This window comes from Dermochelys coriacea, chromosome 9 (genome assembly GCF_009764565.3).
Source record: "Dermochelys coriacea isolate rDerCor1 chromosome 9, rDerCor1.pri.v4, whole genome shotgun sequence".
Taxonomy (NCBI): Eukaryota; Metazoa; Chordata; order Testudines; family Dermochelyidae; genus Dermochelys; species Dermochelys coriacea.
This window is the reverse complement of record NC_050076.1, coordinates 48,555,278-48,574,306: the sequence shown is the minus strand read 5'-3', so window position 1 is coordinate 48,574,306 and position 19,029 is coordinate 48,555,278. Positions and strand designations below refer to the sequence as shown.

General features: G+C 44.3%; 1 protein-coding gene across 11 annotated transcripts in view; it reads left to right on the top strand.

The window, feature by feature from the left end:
- The first annotated feature begins 647 nt into the window (after positions 1–647).
- The window catches only part of SAG (S-antigen visual arrestin), a 28,636-nt gene continuing 10,254 nt past the window's right edge, over positions 648–19,029 (top strand). For 3 of the 11 annotated variants that reach the window (XM_043492776.1, XM_043492773.1, XM_043492777.1), the window contains exons 1-14: positions 648–888; positions 1,715–1,829; positions 3,967–4,121; positions 5,140–5,306; positions 5,912–5,972; positions 6,078–6,122; positions 6,481–6,674; positions 9,227–9,286; positions 10,433–10,500; positions 10,685–10,820; positions 11,254–11,338; positions 13,126–13,198; positions 16,307–16,444; positions 16,776–16,853. In XM_043492776.1, coding sequence (XP_043348711.1) covers positions 1,795–1,829; positions 3,967–4,121; positions 5,140–5,306; positions 5,912–5,972; positions 6,078–6,122; positions 6,481–6,674; positions 9,227–9,286; positions 10,433–10,500; positions 10,685–10,820; positions 11,254–11,338; positions 13,126–13,198; positions 16,307–16,444; positions 16,776–16,853 — 1,295 coding nt within the window. In that variant the 5' untranslated portion in view covers positions 648–888; positions 1,715–1,794. Of the gene's footprint in view, positions 889–1,714; positions 1,830–3,529; positions 3,861–3,966; positions 4,122–5,139; positions 5,307–5,911; positions 5,973–6,077; positions 6,123–6,480; positions 6,675–9,226; positions 9,287–10,432; positions 10,501–10,684; positions 10,821–11,253; positions 11,339–13,125; positions 13,199–16,306; positions 16,445–16,775; positions 16,854–17,288; positions 18,447–18,692; positions 18,717–19,029 lie in introns of those variants that run through there. The other 8 variants (XM_038415774.2, XM_043492775.1, XM_043492772.1 and 5 more) reach the window with 7 other exon arrangements.

Here is a 19,029-nt window from a genome sequence, read left to right as displayed (position 1 = left end):
TGTTTAAAGCTTCCAGCATTGGGGACTGTGGCCATGTGTCAAGGCTTGAAAGGTTGATGTATACTTGGTGTGGGATGAATTACTGAATTCAAGAACTCCCCATCAGTTTCTCAGACACTTTCTGCCATGAAATGTCTGTTCCTCCCTTATTGCTTGGATTGTTACATTGCCCCTCAGTCTCCCAACATGGTCTTAAAAATGTGGATAAAGACCATCTAGACCAGGGTTGGCCAACCTGTGGCTCCGGAGCCGCATACAGCTCTTCAGAAGTTAATATGCGGCTACTTGTATAGGCACAGACTCCGGGGCTGGAGCAACAGGCACCAACTTTCCAATGTGCTGGGGGAGGGGTGCTCACGGCTCAACCCCTGGCTCTGCCAGAGGCCCTGCCCCCACTCCACCCCTTCCTGTCCCCTCCCCTGAGTCTCCAATGCCCTTGCTCTTCTACCTACCCCCCAGAGCCTCCTGCATGCCATTAAACAGCTGATCAGGAGGTGCTGGGAGGGAGGGAGAGGTGCTGATTGGCAGGGCTGCCGGTGGGTGGGACGCACTGGGAGCAGGGTGGTGAGCTGATGAGGGGGCTGTTGACGTATTACTGTGGCTCTTCGGCAATGTAACCAGGTAAATTCTGGCTCCTTCTCAGGCTCAGGTTGGCCACCCCGGTCTATACACTGAACACTAAAGTAACTCCCTGTGCCAACACTGTAGTGAAGGCTTTGTTCCATTACCTCCTTTGGTTGTATTGGACAAACTACTTGTACAGTTAAGAAGCTTCCTTGGCCAATCACCTCCTGTTTTGGTGTGGAAAGAAACTCAGCTGATGGTCCTGATTCCCAAAGGCAGAGCAAAGATGACAAAAACAGAGTTGCATTTCTACTGACAATTAAGGTAAAAGCCCCTTTGGATTTTAGAGGCACATTTTTTTCAGTCTGTTGTCCGCTCCCTGAAGCTTCCTGCAGTAAAGTGTGCATCTCCAGGTCCTTCTAAGAGGGCATCTGCCCAGTGCCCTGCTGACCTCAGGGGTATTGCAGATAAAGCAGATCGCTAAGTGATGAGTCAGTGGGATGAAAGATTACCAGGGGATTAACTCTACCCTAATAAGAACTGTGCAGGCTGTGGTGGGGAGGATCAGGAAGGGTTTAAGATGTTATAATTTAAGTTGGCATATTTGTATTTTTCTACAACATACCCAGTAACTGGGTTTGAGGTTCTGATGCCAGAAAATTTTTTGCTTGTTGGATGCTACTAAGTAAATTAACATTGAACCCATATAAAAACGAGAGGTAAGAATGGGTCAAAACGTCTAAAATTCTAAAAAGATACATAGTTTATGAGGTATGTATCTGTAAATCAAGTAACCAACTCCACTCTTCTGCATTCCCCTTGTGTGCAAGTCCTGTTTAATTAGTTGAGGTTGTACCTCTGCTTTCTGTGTAGTGTGCACTCAGTTGTCTTCCAAACAACTGCTATTTCCAAAGACAGGCTAAGAATTCTGGTCCAGTGAAGCAGACCTGACAGAGACAGTGACTGCTAATAGCCTCTTGCGTGTCACTATACTTTCAGTTAGCTCAGGAACTGAGAGTTTGCCCTTGCTTTTCATTTTAGGGGGATCCTTAGTGGATTTTTCACCACTCTTATTATGGTGGCTTTAAAGAGCAGGATGTAGTGGGGTCTACTTTGCTTTCTTGGAGAAATTTGTCATCTTCTAATTCAGACTCTGAAGACCAGGGAGGAGCCATTTCACATTTCTTTGAGGAGGCAGCTGCAGATTTCTGGAGTCTTTTTGGAGGCTTAATGTCCTTACTCTTGCCTCTCTATCTGGGAGTCAGGTGAGTCTGTGTCCAAGGGGAAACTAACTATGGACCCCATCGGGATAGGAAAGATGTATATGAAATGGGAACTGCCATCAACAAAGAACAAAAGGATTCTTGTTCTGCCTCCTTGCCAAGAGGGGATGACTGAGCTTCATGGTACCATCTTCCCCAAAAGCCTTGTGGTGGTGGCAGCAGAGGAGAAAGGGAGAGAACAAAATCGGTGGGGAGAGTGGCCTCGTTCTCTGTTCTAGAAGGTGAGGGGGTCTTCCCCGAGGTTCTGACTGCAAACTGGTTTTGCACTCACCTGAAATGAACCCACAGGCTCTGAGAACACTGCAGGAACAGAGCTATCAGCGAAGCCCTCTCGTCCCCATCTGGCACTTCTTCTGCTTGAATAGGCTTTTCTGGTGGGTAGTTGCCTCCTCAGCTCAAACTTGAGTGAAATATGTCTGCTCTGCACATCACGCCACTGGAAATAAACAGCCAGCTCTGCCTTACTGGTACAGTTATGGGAGATTGTCTCCCTGGAATAGCTCTCTGCTGTCTTCAGACATGCTCCTAGAAGTATGGGGGAAGGGTGGAACCACCTCAGAGCTGTTCCTAAAATGTCCATCATTGCAGTAGTGCGCTCAGGCCTCATTCAGCATCAGGGCCTTGTGCTAGCTACTCCACAAAAGTAAATGAAGGTCCTATCTCTGTGGTGAGGTGCTGGTGATCATTTCCCAACCCCACCCCACCCCTAGTGCTGACTAGGGAAGCTCTCAACAAGAGTAGCTTGCTCCCAGCCTCTTCTGTGACATAGTGGTGAGTGCTAGATATGGGGGAACACCTCTGGTCTCTACCCTATACATGTTTGCTCAAGTAAAAATGAAATTGAGGGGTACAGACATTTTTACTTTCCCCAAATATTCTCATCAAGTTCTTATGGACAGGAGGGGTGGGATTTATCTAAAGGATTTTGTGGCACAGTCCCATGTAAACCTCTTGGGCACTTGAGAAAATCCCACCTGTGGATGTTTGCAGTAGCTACTAACTCTAAGCAAATGTGGGTGAATATTCACAAACTTTGACCTTTTGAGTGCTTACTGGAACCCTGATTGCAAGAATTTAATTCAGTTGGGGAATGGAAAGAAGGCCAGGGGATCTTTCCAGTGAAAACTAACATGTCCCATCAAAGTATCAAACACAGCTGCTTTTGAAATGTTTACAAGCCATGAATTACGCACAAATTATTCACAAAAAGAAAGAGTACTTGTGGCACCTTAGAGACTAACAAATTTATTTGAGCATGAGCTACAGCTCACTTCATCGGATGTCTCTGATGAAGTGAGCTGTAGCTCACGAAAGCTTATGCTCAAATAAATTTTAGTCTCTAAGGTGCCACAAGTACTCCTTTTCTTTTTGCGGATACAGACTGACACGGCTGCTACTCTGAAACCACAAATTATTGTGTGAACAAAATCAAATTGAAATTCAAGAAAAGCAAAAGCTATTTTCAGACCCTTCACGAGCGGAAAGAAACTAAATTGGTCAAATTGCTCATCTCTATTGTACGTCTTTAAACGTGTATTGAGTATGTGTAATTTCCTCTTTATAAACTAATTGAAGAAAACAGTGGGCGGGCCACCAATTTAAACTTTTGTACAATGTGTTCGAGGGATATCAGTGGCACAACAATAGATAAGCTTTGTGTTAACTCTACAGTTCAATTGTAGAAATAATATATCTATTGATAATGTACTTGCAACTCTTAGAATAGCCTGTAATTTATAGAGATTTGTTCTAATGCTTGCAAGTTCAATGTTGCACAAATAGTCCTTTGTTTAGCTCCTTATTGGGCTGCATGATTTGCAGCCCCAATAGAAAAAGAGATGGAGAAAGAGCTTTAGAATAAAGCTGCTTTTCATAACCCCCCTGCTCCATATAAATCTGTACTGTCTTTACACCCGATGAATCTGGTAGGATGGCACTGTAGGCTCTTGAAGATCTGGGGTCCCGTAAGTAATACCCAGCACTGCTGACCAAGCTGATCTGTTCTTAATCCAGGTACAATATTTGCTGCTTGAAGGGGATTAGTTCTTGAAAATCTGGGCAGTAAGAACTAGAAACCCATTCTCAATTCAGGCTACAAATTGCCCTCCTTTTTCACCAGCAGGCTAGTGAGTCACTCACACAGACAGGGAAGATCTGCAGGACCTGGCTGCCTGGAAAATTCACCTTTGCTCAGTGGTTTAGAAGGAGTTATCATTTTATTGCTCTGGGAACTTTCTCCTCTGGTGGCTGCTGTGGAATTTGGAGCACTGCAAGGTATTTAAAGATGCTGCTGTTTCTCTCCCTAGTTTCCTCTTTCTCAAATCCTCTGGCTCATGTGTTCCACCAAGGTATTCCATACTGCTCTTAGAAAAGCTGCTCCCATTTTGGCAAAGGTGGGGAATGTTTTAATTTTTCTCTTTAATCCTGGCCTTCCAAAATACTTCCTTCAATGAACTGATTCCAAAGGTGAAGTGAAGGACCATCTTTTTCTTGGAGGGAGTCAGAACCTAATTTCTGAGTGTCTGTGTTGTGTAAGTTCCTAATAAATGTCATGCCATATTGTAAAGATTCACAGGGTAACATAAGAAGCAGAAGTGGTTGAAAAATAGATGACATCTGCAAGCATTTTCATTGTCTTCTGTAATGCCCAGTTTAATTTTCAAAAATTTTTTTGAAACTGAACTTTTTGAGAAGTTGAAAGGTTTAAATTTTTGAAATAAATAATCCTATCATGTGACTAAGATGATCAATGAAAATAGGCAATACTGAAAAAGGGAAACTAAACCCCACCATGCACCCACAGAACAATCAAAAGGCTAAATAGTTTTGCTTTGAATTTTCTAACAAACTTTTAAAAAATGGAAACTTTACAATTTTTTCTCCGTGTATGGGGTGTGTTTGGTTTGGTTTTGTTTTTGTTTTAAAAAAATCCAGTCTGAGTTAAAAGGTCAAATAAAAAAAAAAAATCTGATCAGGTGTTTGGCCTGCTTCTGCTTGTGCTTATTTATCTTACTCTCCACCCCCACTCCCACCCCAAAAGCCATCTGTGTGAGAATTTAGCTTCATAACTCCCATTGGTAGCTTGAAAAGTGAACTTTTCATTTAAGCTTCCAAAGTTAATGCAGAGGGAAAAGGTAAAATAAAAGGGAAACCATCCCCTAGCACCAGAGTTGACTTGAGTTTTCAGAGGGACTAGTCTGTTTTAACCAACCAATATAGTGCATTAAGATTTTGGATCCTATTCAACATAACTATAATCTCATTCATCATCTCTTCTTGACACTTGTCTAAGGATCTCTTGCTGCAGGAAGGCTTTGTTCTTTCCCGGTTTCCCACCCATCTGTGGAAATGAGCTGTGCTGAGTCTCATAAGGTGGCTACTCTTTCCTCAATTTCTCTGAAGAACGCCAGTCCCCCTCAATCACATGTTGTCTACAAGAAGATGTCCCGTGATAAGGCTGTAAGTAGCACAGTAATTGGCTTACATACCCACCAGGTTGCGCCATGGATGGACAGGGCCACTGCCTCGCTTACCTGGGGATTTATTTATGGGACACTTGTCTTCACCCCACTTCTTTTGAAAATAATTTGATTTATACTCAATACCACACCCTAGTGGTTGGCTATGTTACAGAATTGATAAAGTGGACTACTTGCATGTTAACATAATGACCGATCTTACATAGGATGGCAACGCCTCTCCCCACCACCTCATTGGACATGTCTCTGTTAGCTGCCCAGATGTCTAAATCAAGACTGACTCGCTGTCTTTCCAGTTTGAGGAAAAAGTCCTTCACTGTACAGCTCCTGTGCCGCAGACACAAGGAATTGTGTGGTGCTTTTGGAGTTTGGTCCTGCAACGTGCTGAGCCCTCTACCCTGATCCAGTTAAATACTGAAGCTCATGAATAGTCCTGATGATTTCGACAGAAACTACTCATGTGCTTAGCTTTTTTTAAGCATATGCTTAAAAGTTATTTTGCTCAATTGGGCTAAAGTGCTCGGCTCTTGGTAGGATTGATGCTCTGGCTGGTCTTGCCCCATCTGCATTGCCTCCTTCCTACAGGTGACTATCTACCTGGGAAAACGAGACTTCATTGACCACATAGATGGCGTGGAACCTGTAGGTAAGTCCAGACACAAGCTCTTCTTATAGGTTTTTTTGACTTAATAAACCCCAATTTTTTCCCCATACTGCTTAACATTTACTATTTTCTATTTCTTCTTTCTAGATGGTGTCTTGTTAGTGGATCCTGAGATCATCAAGGGGAAGAAGGGTTTGATGTTTTAAATGATTTCAGAGTTTGCTAGCTCTTCAGTGATCCTGCAAAGCAAGGATCTCTCCTGCTTTCAGGGCTCTAGTTGGCTTATGCAAAATTAACCCCATCCCGGTGAGAGAACTTCCGGTTGTTGGACATGCAGTTTGAATATGGTCCAAGACTTCAGTCTCGTTACAAAACAAACTTAAGATCTTTGCTATATTATGAATTGGAACCGGGGGGGGGGGGGGATGGACACAACAGTGTTGTAAATGTTTTCCTGGACTCCATAATTGTAACACAGATGGTCTCTGTCTCAGAATCTCTGAATTGGCTGCTCACTGAAAGTGTAATCTACTGTGTATCTTCTTTCCAGTGTATGTGACTCTGACCTGTGCTTTCCGGTATGGCCAAGAAGACATTGATGTGATGGGTCTGACCTTCCGAAAGGATCTCTTTTTCTCTAGGTTACAGTTGTACCCACCAGTGGAGAAATGGGAATCTCTCTCCCAATTGCAGGAATGTCTGATGAAGAAGCTGGGGAACAATGCTTACCCTTTTGTTTTAACAGTAAGTACCTCACATGAGCCTCTGACCCACTTCTACTTGACCCTTATTATCCAGCCTGTCAGCACTCCATGATAATCTGAAGAGGAGATTAATGTTACCTAAAACTCTAACTTTGAGTCAGAGGTTAGATGGCAACCTTTATTTACCACCCCAAGTGTGCTAAGGATTTAACAAACTGACTGCGCACAAAAAAATTCCTTATACAGGGAACCATAATGACTTTATGACAATAAAAGCCCTTAATGTTTCACCTATGTGTCTTGCTCCCCTATTGCCAGAATATTTGCTAATACTACTGCCTTGTGTACTCATGAGGATGTGTCTATGCCTTGAGTTGTGGAACTGATTTGCAAAAAACCCTACGTTTTGCTGGAATAATTATTAAAATGAGTTAATACAATTATTGCTTATATTTGGGTAGCACCCAAAAGCCCAGCTGGGTTTAGTGGCCCCATTATGGGCATTGTATAAGCACAGATTAGAGACAGCTCCCGAGATCTTACAGTCTAAAGACACGCATGGCCAAGAATAGGGGATGTGGATACGACACAGAAGCAAATGAATCTGGTGGCAAATCAGCCCTGCTTTATTAGTTACAATGACTACAAATATTTTACTGGAGTGGAATATGAGAGGAAGGAAGGAAAGAAGGGAAGTGACCACTTGATACCTGCATGGCTATGGGCAGTGGGCTGGATTTTGTATGTTATGTAGCAGACATGCATCTTGAGGGGTATGGAAGAAGGTAAGGAAGTGGCTGTATGGATTTTAGTGGGGAGCTTTTCCTGTGCATAAGGGGCAGCATATGAAAAAGCATGAGATATTCAAAGAAGTTGGCTGGTGGAGGAAAAGGCTGGGAATGCTTGGAGAGCGAGGGCAAGGGTTGGCAGTGAAAGAGGTTTCTAGTTCCGTGAAGTGGGGTCAGACTGAGTTATGAAGAAGTTACAAGAAGTTTGTATTTGATGTGGAGGTGAGTCAGAGTCAGGCCTCAGAGGGCTGACGTTGTCAGAGTGACTAGCCAAGAAGGCGATCTTAGCAGCAGCATTCTGAATAGAGTTGAGGGGAGCAGAGAATCCATGCCAGAAGGGAGAAGACTGCAGTAGTTGTGATGTGGGCTTGGACAAGAGTTTTGCCTGTGTTGACAAGAGAAGGGGCTGGAGTTTGGAGATGCTGTGTGGAGAAAGCAGTCAGATGTAGAAATGGCCAGAATGTTGCTCTGGAGAGAGAGCAGAGTCGAAGGTGACATCCAGGTTACAGGCCTCAGTGGCAGTCAGATACTTAACCTGTCTGCTACCACTTCTGCGGCCATTTTTAAGGATGCCCAGCTCCTTTCCTCTGCCTAGTCTGTCAGCACCTCTACCCCAGCCCTTATCCTCCCACCTGCTATCTCCCCAGACACCGTTGCTAGCCTTCTCCTAAGCTTCTTCGTGCACGTCTGGCCCAGAGACTCTGTGAAGTCCTCTCAGAATATCACTGTGTAAATCTTCTTCTACCAGCCTGTCTAGGTGCTTATACTGGTGCATGTCACTGTATCATCAGAACGTCTTAGATACCACTTTGATAGGTGCTATAGAAAACACTAACATGAGTAGATCTACAGCCCGTATGTCTGCTTCCTCTTCTTACCCCAGAGATATTCCATCCCCTTCACTCTGCCTTAGACCATAGTATCTAGTGGAATCCAAATTTAGAATCTGCCATATACTGATGCTGTATCAAATAGGCTTTCAATTGATTCTGCAAAGTCTAGGCTTGTGACATGTCTACTAACCATTCAAATACAAAATGGAGACCTCCACCAAGCTCAGACTGTTGGGATTTCTAGAGTGGCGCATATGGTAGAACTTCCAGGCCATGTTGTTCCAGTGGGGCAGAGCTGGAGCCTTTCATCACAAGCTCACGTCCTGCCCAGGCCAAAAGCGACTGAATGCTCTTGCTCTCTGCTGGCTGTTCTAGTGATCTCAGTCCAGTTCCCCATGGACAGATGTCCTCAAACGCTATCCTTGACCTCATTAGTTCAGTCTCTGTGCCCATGTGACCCTTACATGAATCTATCATCTTTCACTCACTCCCCTGAAATGGAAGCAGAATTATCCCCTGGGTAGGGCACTGGACTGGAAGTCAGGAGTCCTGGGGTTCTGCTACCAATTTGTCTGACTTTGGGCAATCATTTCCCCTCTCTGGTCCTTTGTTTCTCCTCCCACCCTTTGTCTTATCTATTTAAATTAGAAGTTCCTGCCCCAAGGAGCTTACATGTGTGCAGTGCCTAGAACAATGGGGCCTCTCTCTCAGCTGGGTTCTCTAGGCACTATTGGAATACAATTAACAATGTCAGTGGTCCTCCAGTGCCTGGTTGGGGCACTTGGGCAGGGTAATGTGGGGACGCTTGCCTTGATGCTGCTCAAGCTGGTCTTTTATGGAGAACTAATGGGCTGTGCTGTCTCAGGCTGTCACTCATGCACCTGTCACGAGCGCTGTATCATTTTAGGAGCAATAGAGTTAGGGATCTGGATAATTTTTCTGGTTTTTGTTTTTGTTTTTTTTCTCCTCAGTTTCCAGACTATCTGCCCTGTTCAGTCTCCCTGCAACCAGCGCCTAATGATGTCGGGAAGGTGAGACCAACAGGGTTTCATATATTCAGTACTTCTACTGGGGAAGAAATTCACAGGAAAGAGCAAGAGATGCATATTTGGTTCAAATATTTTGAGTAAGAACTAGGTAACACAGAAGTTGATGTACTTTCCATCACTGGAGATGTGGCATTGTGCCATCTTGTGAACCACCCAACAGGAAATAAGCCAGAGAGTGGGATGGAGTCAGAGGCATTTTGAGAATCCAGTCTCATTTAGTAACTGATCAATAGCAGTATAACAGTTGGGGGCAGAAAGCATTTCACTGAAACCTGAGACTCCATTTCCTTCAGAATACTACAGAAGATGGGGGTTTCATTTCACAAATGAAATAAGTGTGGTGATGTCAGACAAGTTTGTATTAAATATTCACTCACATCACACACACTCTCACTCAAATGTCTGAAATCTAATGCCTTTTTTTAGACCAAATGCCAAGATCTCCCATTAATTTAAAATATATGGGGAAGAAACTTGTGTTACATGTTTGGGTAAAAAATAAATAAATAAATAAACCCTGTTAAGAGTAACTAGGTAACGAGCTGTTACTCAAGGATAATGCATTTTAAAATATTGGATACTTGTCCAAACTAGATTGGACTTATGAAAAAGTGATGCAGAAGGTGTTGGGCAGACACTGGAGGTCACAGGGATACATTGTATGTCTGCTTAACAATAAAAATGTTAGCAAAAGGTTTCACAGATCTTTAAAGAGAGAACTAAATGGGACTTGGCCACGTGTACCTTAGAAGAAGTGTCCAATATTCACATGATCTTGCAGGGACAACAGTCAGCTCTGTATGATTGCAAAGAGTTATTCTTAGACTCCAGGTGGCAAAAAAGGAAGGTTCAGTCTGTGAAGGAATTCCACATCTCCGGTGCTGCTGATAGTCATTTTAGAAACACAGGACAGGCGGCTAATCTTTAAGAAACACGGGGCATGTTGCTCAGAGTGAGTCGATAGCACTTGCCTCACAAGGAAACGTATTGGCTTGGAGGTGTCAGTTGTCAAGTTCAGGAAGAAGATTTTTCCAAATCTGAGTGTTACACCTGCAGAGTCTTTTGTATAGGAAGGCTGCTAACCACTTAACAAATTTCACAGCTTCCCTCTCTCTCTCTCTGTGGCAGTGCTGCGGGGTGGACTTTGAGGTGAAAGCTTTCTGTACAGAGAACGTGGAAGAGCGAATTCCCAAAAGGTAACGGAATGTATGTGGAATCAGGACAGTCTCTTGGTGCTGGTTCAGCTCTGCTCCGGGTATCGGTGTTCAGATCCTTCCATCGGAAATGTTCCGAAAGGGATGTGAATGCAGGTGAACAACCACTCTAGTGAAGTAGGAGGGTCTGCTCTGTGTAACTGCAGTTCTGTTTACCGCTCCTCAGGAACTTTGTGCGCCTGTTGATCCGTAAAGTACAGTTTGCCCCAGAAGAACCAGGACCCCAACCTCAAGCTGAGACCACCTGGCAGTTTTTCATGTCCAGCAAGCCACTGCACCTGAGAGCACGTCTGAGTAAAGAGGTGAGCAGCCTGCCCCGGAGAGCTCCATCTGCTCATTGCTCAGAAGCAAATACCTGCTTTGCTGCCCCAAAACCCCCTCCCTGAGACATTCGCATCTGGATTCAGTTTGTTCTGACTTGCCCTAACATTCAAGTGCTCTGACACCATTTCTCTCAGTAGCTGCTGTCGGCAGTATCCGGGAATGGAGTGTGTGAGCTCCTTCGCTGGTGCTCTGCTACGCAATTCAATAGTGACTGACTACTGAAGTCAGTGGAATGACTCCCATTGGCTTCGGTGGGCTTCGGGTCAGGCCGTAGGAGTGGAGGCTGTATGTATCTGGTGAAGTTGATGCCCCATCATCAGTCCACAGGGGGGCTAGAACTGTATTTTTTAGATTGTACAAGCCCTTCTGCTAGGTTGTGCGCCATGTGCTGAGCCCATCTGACTCTTCCAGGTGTTTTACCATGGCGAGCCCATTCCTGTCACTGTCACCGTGACCAACAATACAGAGAAAACAGTGAAGAAGATCAGAGTGCTGGGTACATTTTTACTGTTGTCCTTAATCCTGTGGGGGCTACGCAGCGTGGGGTTTGTTTCATCCTGTCATCAGAGCTGGAACCTATTAGTGTCCCTCACTTAAACAGACATGGGGTCACCCTGCTCCATCCCATTGCCCTGTCAGTGTCCCCTATGCTGCTCCATTGCCTCTGCCGCCCTTCAGGAAATAGGACTCTCCAGAGCTGTCACCCTGTCCCTCCATTGCCCTCTATTAGGAATTGTGGCTGTGACAGCTCTAGATGTGCCCTTTCAAAGTGCGCATGATTTTGCACTGCTTTTCAGCCCATCACTGTTACAAGCAAAATGACAGCTGGCAAGAGGGTTCTTGTTATGGGAGACTGCCCATCTTAGAGCACTGAAGGGATTCCCCCCTTCTCCCTGAGGAAGATCAAAGGCAGGGTATTGAGGTTCAGTTCCAGTACTGCTTGGCTTTAATTTGTATTATGGTAACACCTAAAGGCCACAATTAAGATTAAAACCCCATTGTATTGGGCCATCTACGAACACCTAGTGAGAGAGAGAGAGAGAGACAAAGGCGCAAGGAGGGCAAATGACTTGCCCAAGGCCAGGCAACGGGTCGGTGGCAGAGTTGGCAGTAGAAAGCAAATCTCCAGAGTCCCAGTCCAGTGCTTAAAATCATGCTGCCTCCTATGTGGGAAGGTGATGGGCTTAAATATGTGAGATGCAGAGGTTGAGTGAGCAGCAGGACACTTTGAAGTTGTCAACAGGGAATTATCATTGAATGTGGTTATTTCTAGTGAGGTTATGTAGGGATCAGTTCTGGGCTTGGCACTGTTCAATGTTTTTATTAGTGATCCGGAAGTATATATAACATCACTGCTTATAAAATTTGCAGACAAAACACAGGTTGGCAGAATGGTAAATGGTGCAGACAGGGCAGTCCTACAGAGTGACTTGGTAAGCTGGGCCATTCAAACAAAATGTGTTTTCATACAGACAAATGCCAGGTTGTTCATCAAGGAACAAAGAATTCAGGCCATACCTACAGAATAGGGGACTATATCCAGGGAAGCAGTGATTCTGTAAAGGAGTTTAGGAGTCATAGTGGACAAGCAACTCAGCGTGATCTCCTAGTGCGATACTGCGACAAAAAGGATGAATCCAATCCTTGGCTGTATAAACGGGATGAGTGAGTGAGAGGGTGGTGATTTTACCCCTGCAAACAGCACTGAGGAGATTGATATGGGAAAACTGCATCCAGTTCTGGTATCACATTTTAAAGAGGATGTTGAAAAATTGGGGAGGGTGCAGAAAATGGACAAAAATGATATGAGGGCTGGGTAGAAAATGCCTTGCAGTGAAAGACTTAAAGAACTCAATATGTTTGTTATCCATAAGATCAAGAGATGATTGACTGTGATCTCCAAAGGGAGAAAATACCATTTATCTAAAGCCAGACAAATTCAAATTAGAAATAAGGTGTAAATTTTTACCAGTGAGGAGGATTAACCATTGGAACAAACTACCAAGGAAAGTGTTGAAATCTCCATCTTTTGATGGCTTCAGGACCCTGTGCCTTTCTGGAAGATGTGTTTTAGTCAAACATACATTATTGAACACGATATGGGGGTAAATGGGTACAATTCTAGAGCTTGTGTTATATGGGAGGTCTGTGAATTGTATGTGCCCTACCTGCTGTCCCTGTTTGTTCCTTCTTGAGAAGGGTAGTCGTTTACATTTGTTTTTATGCTGTGTCTGTATAATTGATTCTGTCCCCTCACTCCTGTTTTTGTTCTTTCTCTCTTAGTGGAGCAAGTTGCCAATGTGGTTTTGTACTCGAGTGACTATTACACAAAGGCGGTAGCAATGGAGGAGGTGCAGTGAGTATCTGATTGTCCTGCTTTCCCTTCTCTCCCCTACTCAGTCATTTCCTTCACTCCCTTTTTAAGTACTTTCTCTCACCAGAAATTAGATGCTCTCAGCTATGGTCTGGAGCTAGTTTCCTGGTGCAGCCCTGCCACCCCTCAGACTAAGGGGACGCTGACAGAAGTAAGCTATCATGTTTTCGATGATCAGCCGCATTCTCTCTCTCTCTCCACCCCATGCCCGGGATGAAAACAGTTCACTTGATACAATGAGAATTCTCTTGCCAGCTGTAATTTCGTTTGAAACAATGGAAAAGGCATGAGATGGGCAGTGGCGTAGCCAGGTGGAAAAAACAGGGGGAACGGAGATTTAAAAAAAAAAAAAAAGGCGCCACCCCTTGGTACTCGCCTGGTGGCGCTCTGGGTCTTCAGCAGCACTTTGGCATCAGGTCCTTCACTTGCTCTGGTCTTCGGCATTGAAGGACCCACCCCCCAAACACACACCCCCACTCTCCCCAGCCACCGCAATGCTGCCAAAGACCGGAGCGAGTGAAAGACCCGATGCCGAAGTGCTGCCGAAGATCCGGAGCGCTGCCGGGTGAGTAAAAATTTAAAAGGTGCCAAGTAATTAAAAAGGCACCACTTCTGCTTGGTGGAGGAGCGGCTACTGCCCCACTCTGCCCCAGCTACATTCAGATGGGGGTCTCCTCTCCCACCCAGCCAGGGACTGCCCCAGCCCTCCACTCAGGGATCTGAAAGGCGGGATATTCTAATGCATAAGAACAGCCATACTGGGTCAGACCAAGGGTCCATCTAGCCCAGTGTCCTGTCTTCCAACAGTGGCCAGTGCCAGGTGCCCCAGAGGAAATGAACAGAACAGGTAACCATCAAGTGACCAATCCCTAGCTTCTGGCAAACAGAAGCAAGGGACATTCAGAGCACGGGGTTGCATCCCTGCCCATCCTGGCTAATAGCTATTGATGGACCTATCCTCCAGGAACTTCTCTAGTTCTTTTTTGAAACCTGTTATAGTTTTGGCCTTCACAACATCTCCTGGCAACAAGTTCTATAGGTTGACTGTGATAAGAGCATAAATGCATCCCATCCATCTTTAAAGGAGTTTCAAAATGATAACTTGTAATTGTCACGCCAGGCTATGGCTGGCTTACAGATCACTCTTCTGAGGGTCACAACAGCTATGCCACATCCTGCACTGAAACTGCCAGACAATCCCATTCAAGGGGGCTATTTTATTTTATTAAATTAGTTATAGGCTTTCAAAACTGTGGGGCACATCCCCATAATACCTGCTTAACTGAATAATAACTTTAATTGAGCCTTCAGAACTGAGTATCAGGTCAATGAAATGCATCTCTTAAAATAGCAGTCTGTATATATTTACCCGGTTTTCAATGTCTAGTTAAGATCACAGTAGCTGTGTAGCTATTACTAGTGAGTGAGATTTTATTAGACCAACAACTGAGTAATAACATTCTAGCCTGAGCTAACCATAAAACAGTCCCTTCTAGTGGTGGGTGAGTTTCCAGGAAAAAAGGACTTGATTCTGACTTTGGTTATGAATACAGTTCCCAGAGAGGGCAGAAATGGGCCCACAGCTGCTATGTATATTGAGCTGTACCTTTTGTTTTTGATTCCGTATTTATTTTTTTAAATAATAGATATAAAAATAATAAACACCATGTTTGTGTCTTCTACATAATCTTAAAATCCCAAAACCTATCGATCTGCACCAAGTCCACCAGTGTATCCTTGCCAGATAGCCCAGATAAAGTAACCAACTGGATCTTGGTGCACAGCCTGCTGACCTACCTAAATGCCAGTCCTTGGCCTGCTTGCCTGCTCATCCAGTGCTTGATGGGTAAAAAATGAGCTTTGCAGTCCTGAATTAGTGCTCCACTCTACACAAAACAGACTAACACATGAGTTGTGCAAGGCTCCAGGCTGTAAGCCTAAATGGTCTATTCAGTAATGTAGAAGGGGCTGGTACCAAGGGGATAGAGGGCTGAGTAATTAAAGAGAAAAGCAGAGTTGTTTCCTTGAGTGACTTATCAATTTGATCTGAGATTAAGTACTGTAACTTATTTTGCTGATATTCCATTCACACAAGGAGCTTGTTTGTGGTTACTTGACATGATTGTGAGACTTAAGAAACTCCATTTAGTTTACTTATCCAATAGGCGTTTTGTTGACGGCCTACATGGGGAATGGTAGAAGGATCTCTAGTCTAGCTGAAAACCCACAGCAGAGAGTCTGAGTCCGGGTCAGCTGACTCAGACTAGGGCTACAGGGCTAAAAATAGCAGCGTAGACATTCCAACTTGGGCTGGAGTCTGGGATATGAACCCACTCCCCTCGCCAGGTTTCAGAGCCTGGGTTCCAGCGCAAGTGGGAATTGCTATTTTTAGCCCCATAGCGCAAGTCTGTGAGACCGAGTCAGTTGACTCAGATTGAGACTCACTGCTGCAGGGTTTTTGTGGTTTTGTTTTTGCAGTGTAGACATACGCACTGGTCCACAAGTTGAAATGGCTGGAAGTGGAAGCTAAACAAATTCAGGCTAGAAATAAAGATGCAAAATTTTTAACAGTGAGGGTAACTAACTCCTTGGAGCAACTTACCAATGAGGGTGGAGGATCCTCCTTCGCCTGAAGTCTTTAAATCAAGATTGGGTGTGTTTTTAAAAGATATGGGGTAGTGCAACCAGAAATCAATGGCTTGAAAATTAATTGGATGAAATTGAATTTCCTTTGTGTGGCAGGAGATCAGACTAGATCATAATGGTCCCTCTGGCCTTAATGTGTGAAAACCAGTTACATGATTATGGTATTGAAACCACTTGCTCAGTTTTCAGGAATGCTTTGAAGTTTGCTTTGCTAGTGTGGATAGGGTCTGGCCTGAATGTTGGATTTTCTGGTCTTGGTTGTAGATCAAGCCAGACATAGCTTTGTTTTTAAGGCTTTTTTTTTTTTTTTCCTGGAAAGTATTGGGCAGTTGGTGCCTGGCTCTGCAATAATCTGTTTTGAAATTCCCATAACTAGATCTGTTCTTAAACTGAATGTGTTTCTCTCTCCTTCTCCTCCTCTCCCCCCCCCCCATCCACTCTAAGGGAGAAAGTGCAGCCAAATAGTACCATCACCAAGACATTGATACTTCTGCCCTTGCTGGCAAATAACCGTGACAAACGGGGCATAGCACTGGATGGAAAGTTAAAGGATGAAGACACAAACTTGGCTTCCAGTACCATGTGAGTCCTATTCTGAAGGGTACCATCCGATAGAGAGTACCAAGGAGGAAGGGAGGGTAGAGAGAGAATATCCTACAATATCACATTAAGTTTTGCGTATAGGTCAAGTTGGAAGAGTGACTTATATTCATTCAGGCTGGGATCTATTTCACCTTGTTATGTCCCCCAAGATATATTTCCAGGTGTGGAAGGGTATCAGCTGTCCCAAGGTCTCTCTCAATATGTTTAATACCTGAGAATGGGATGTGCTCACTTGGCTGCTTGATTCTAGCCATGTGCTGATAGTGCAATGTGTAGTTCCCACTCTGTTTTTTCTTTTTCTTTCCTGTAGTATTAAGGATGGGATAGACAAGACAGTGCTGGGGATTCTGGTTGCCTACAGGGTGAAGGTGAAGCTCATTGTCTCAGGGTAAGAGCAATGCACTTGGTATCTGTATAGAATAGAGATGGAAAATGTGCCTGTTTTGTAGAGGAATATCCAATACAGTCCATAGTTAGGAGAAAGGGGGTAGGGTGACCAGATATCTAAATTTTATAGGGACAGTCCTGATTTGGGGGCTTTTTCTTATATAGGCACCTATTACCCCCCTATCCCATGACATGTTTTTTATACTTGCTATCTGGTCACCCTAAAAGGGGGTCCAGTTTAGAACATGGTGTCTTAAGGTTGGAAGCCTCTAAGCAATGTCATCTCATTTGGCCAGCCCTAAATTCTTCCCAGTCTGTAAGGGGAGAACCTTCCTCAGACGCTAAATGCCCCTGTAGCTCAATTCTGATTTTGAAAATGTGTTGAAAGTCTCCTCTCTGATTTTGAAAATGTGTTTGGTTTTTTTTATGCTGTAAGAGTGCAAATAAAGCTTCAATCAAAAATGTATCTCCAAGTCTTCACTTGCCTACTGCACAAGACTGAGATGCACACCCCTGAGCCCAAACATGCTGTGGTCCAGACTTTTTACCCACTGAGCTTCCTGGGAAATGCTGGTGTTATCCCCCACTACTTAGCTCCATGGGGGACATTCAGCTTCCTGATACCACTGGCAATATGGAAGGGGACAAGAATAACTCTCAGCTGGTGGGAAGTGCTAATTTGCACTTGCATTCAGCGTCACCGGATTCTCTGTGTCTCTATCCTGTTATAATCTATATCAGGGTCAATGGTTTGGCTTGGCTTGTACTTGTGATAAAATAAGTGTTGCCTTGCATGGTCTCCTGGCTTGTGTTTTGATCCATCCTGTGGATTTAGGGGGCAGCTGTGAATGGAGCCTTGTGAACATTTGCTGTTTGAGGTTCAGAACCCCTTCTCTCTGTCCACAGGATGGATTTGACAAAGTAACACTTATTTATAAGTATCACCTAATCTGATTCTTTACAGTCTGATTTCTTATTCTTGCTTGCTTAATTCTTTGAAGCAGAGATGTTTATATTTGAGCATTGCATTGTGCAGGAGAAGAGAGAAAAGACATGGGAGGGTGTGAGGAAAGGACCAGTGGGAACTGAATTTAGTGGAGATGCTGCTATAACTCAGTGGTTCATAAACTCATCGAACTACTAAAGATCTGATGGACAGCTCTCCTCCCAGCCTCCCATTCCAAATCCCACTGCCCCATTCCTACAGCTACTGCAGCACTTGATTATACCCCCCCCCCAAAAAAAAATACTGAGACGGTGTTAAGGAGACGAGGAAAATGAACTCACTGTAATATAATGGGATGAGGCTTCCTGGTGGTGCTCACTCCACCATTTGTGTATGCTTTTTTTTTCCCACCCTGGTGACAGATTCCATATTAACAAAATCCTTTCTTCCATGCCTGCAGTCCTTACTGCTCTAATTTCTCTAGCTCACTTTGGTTCATTCATGTGTGTGTTACCTCAAATTTTGGTGTCCTCTGTGGATCATAGCTGAATTTACATAGAAGAAACACCCAGTAAAGATAGACATTTAAGTAACAATGCAGGGTGCGGAGGTGGGCTTTGGGTTTCTCTAATTTTATTAGCCTAAAGAATCTCTTGAAAGCCTTAGGATCCCGGACTGTGCTCCAGTGAGCAGGAAATATCCATGCGGAAGCTTGGCAGATGGGCCCCTGGTAGTGCTCCAGACCATCAGAGACCCACTGTCTGACAGCCATTGTGCTAGATGACTGAAGAGAGAATAGGGCATGGCTGGTTAGCTGGAGGCTTTGTCTTGATTGGATGTATTCATGGAGCAAAGGGCACATTACAAGCACTTTTTGTTTTTCTGTTTACCTAGCATGCTGGGAGATCTCACCTCCAGGTAAAACTGCTACATTTTCTGCCTTTCCAAACGACACAATCATGGCCATGACACTTTGCCTCCTATTCCCACCCACTGCATAAATTAAAAAACCCTTAACCTGTTAGGTCAAAGGACTCTGAATACTCCAGTGTGATAAAGATGTCTATGCTTTAGTTATGTGCACAGTCTCTAGAAAGGAGCAAAACAAGTCATTTAGGACTAAGCGCAGGCCTTGTGCTAGAACCGATGGTAGAGGACAGCAATGGCTGCAGTTGGCTTTTGAGCAAGCAAATCTGAACTTGGTGGTGGTTTTGGTTTTTGTGAGGGTGGG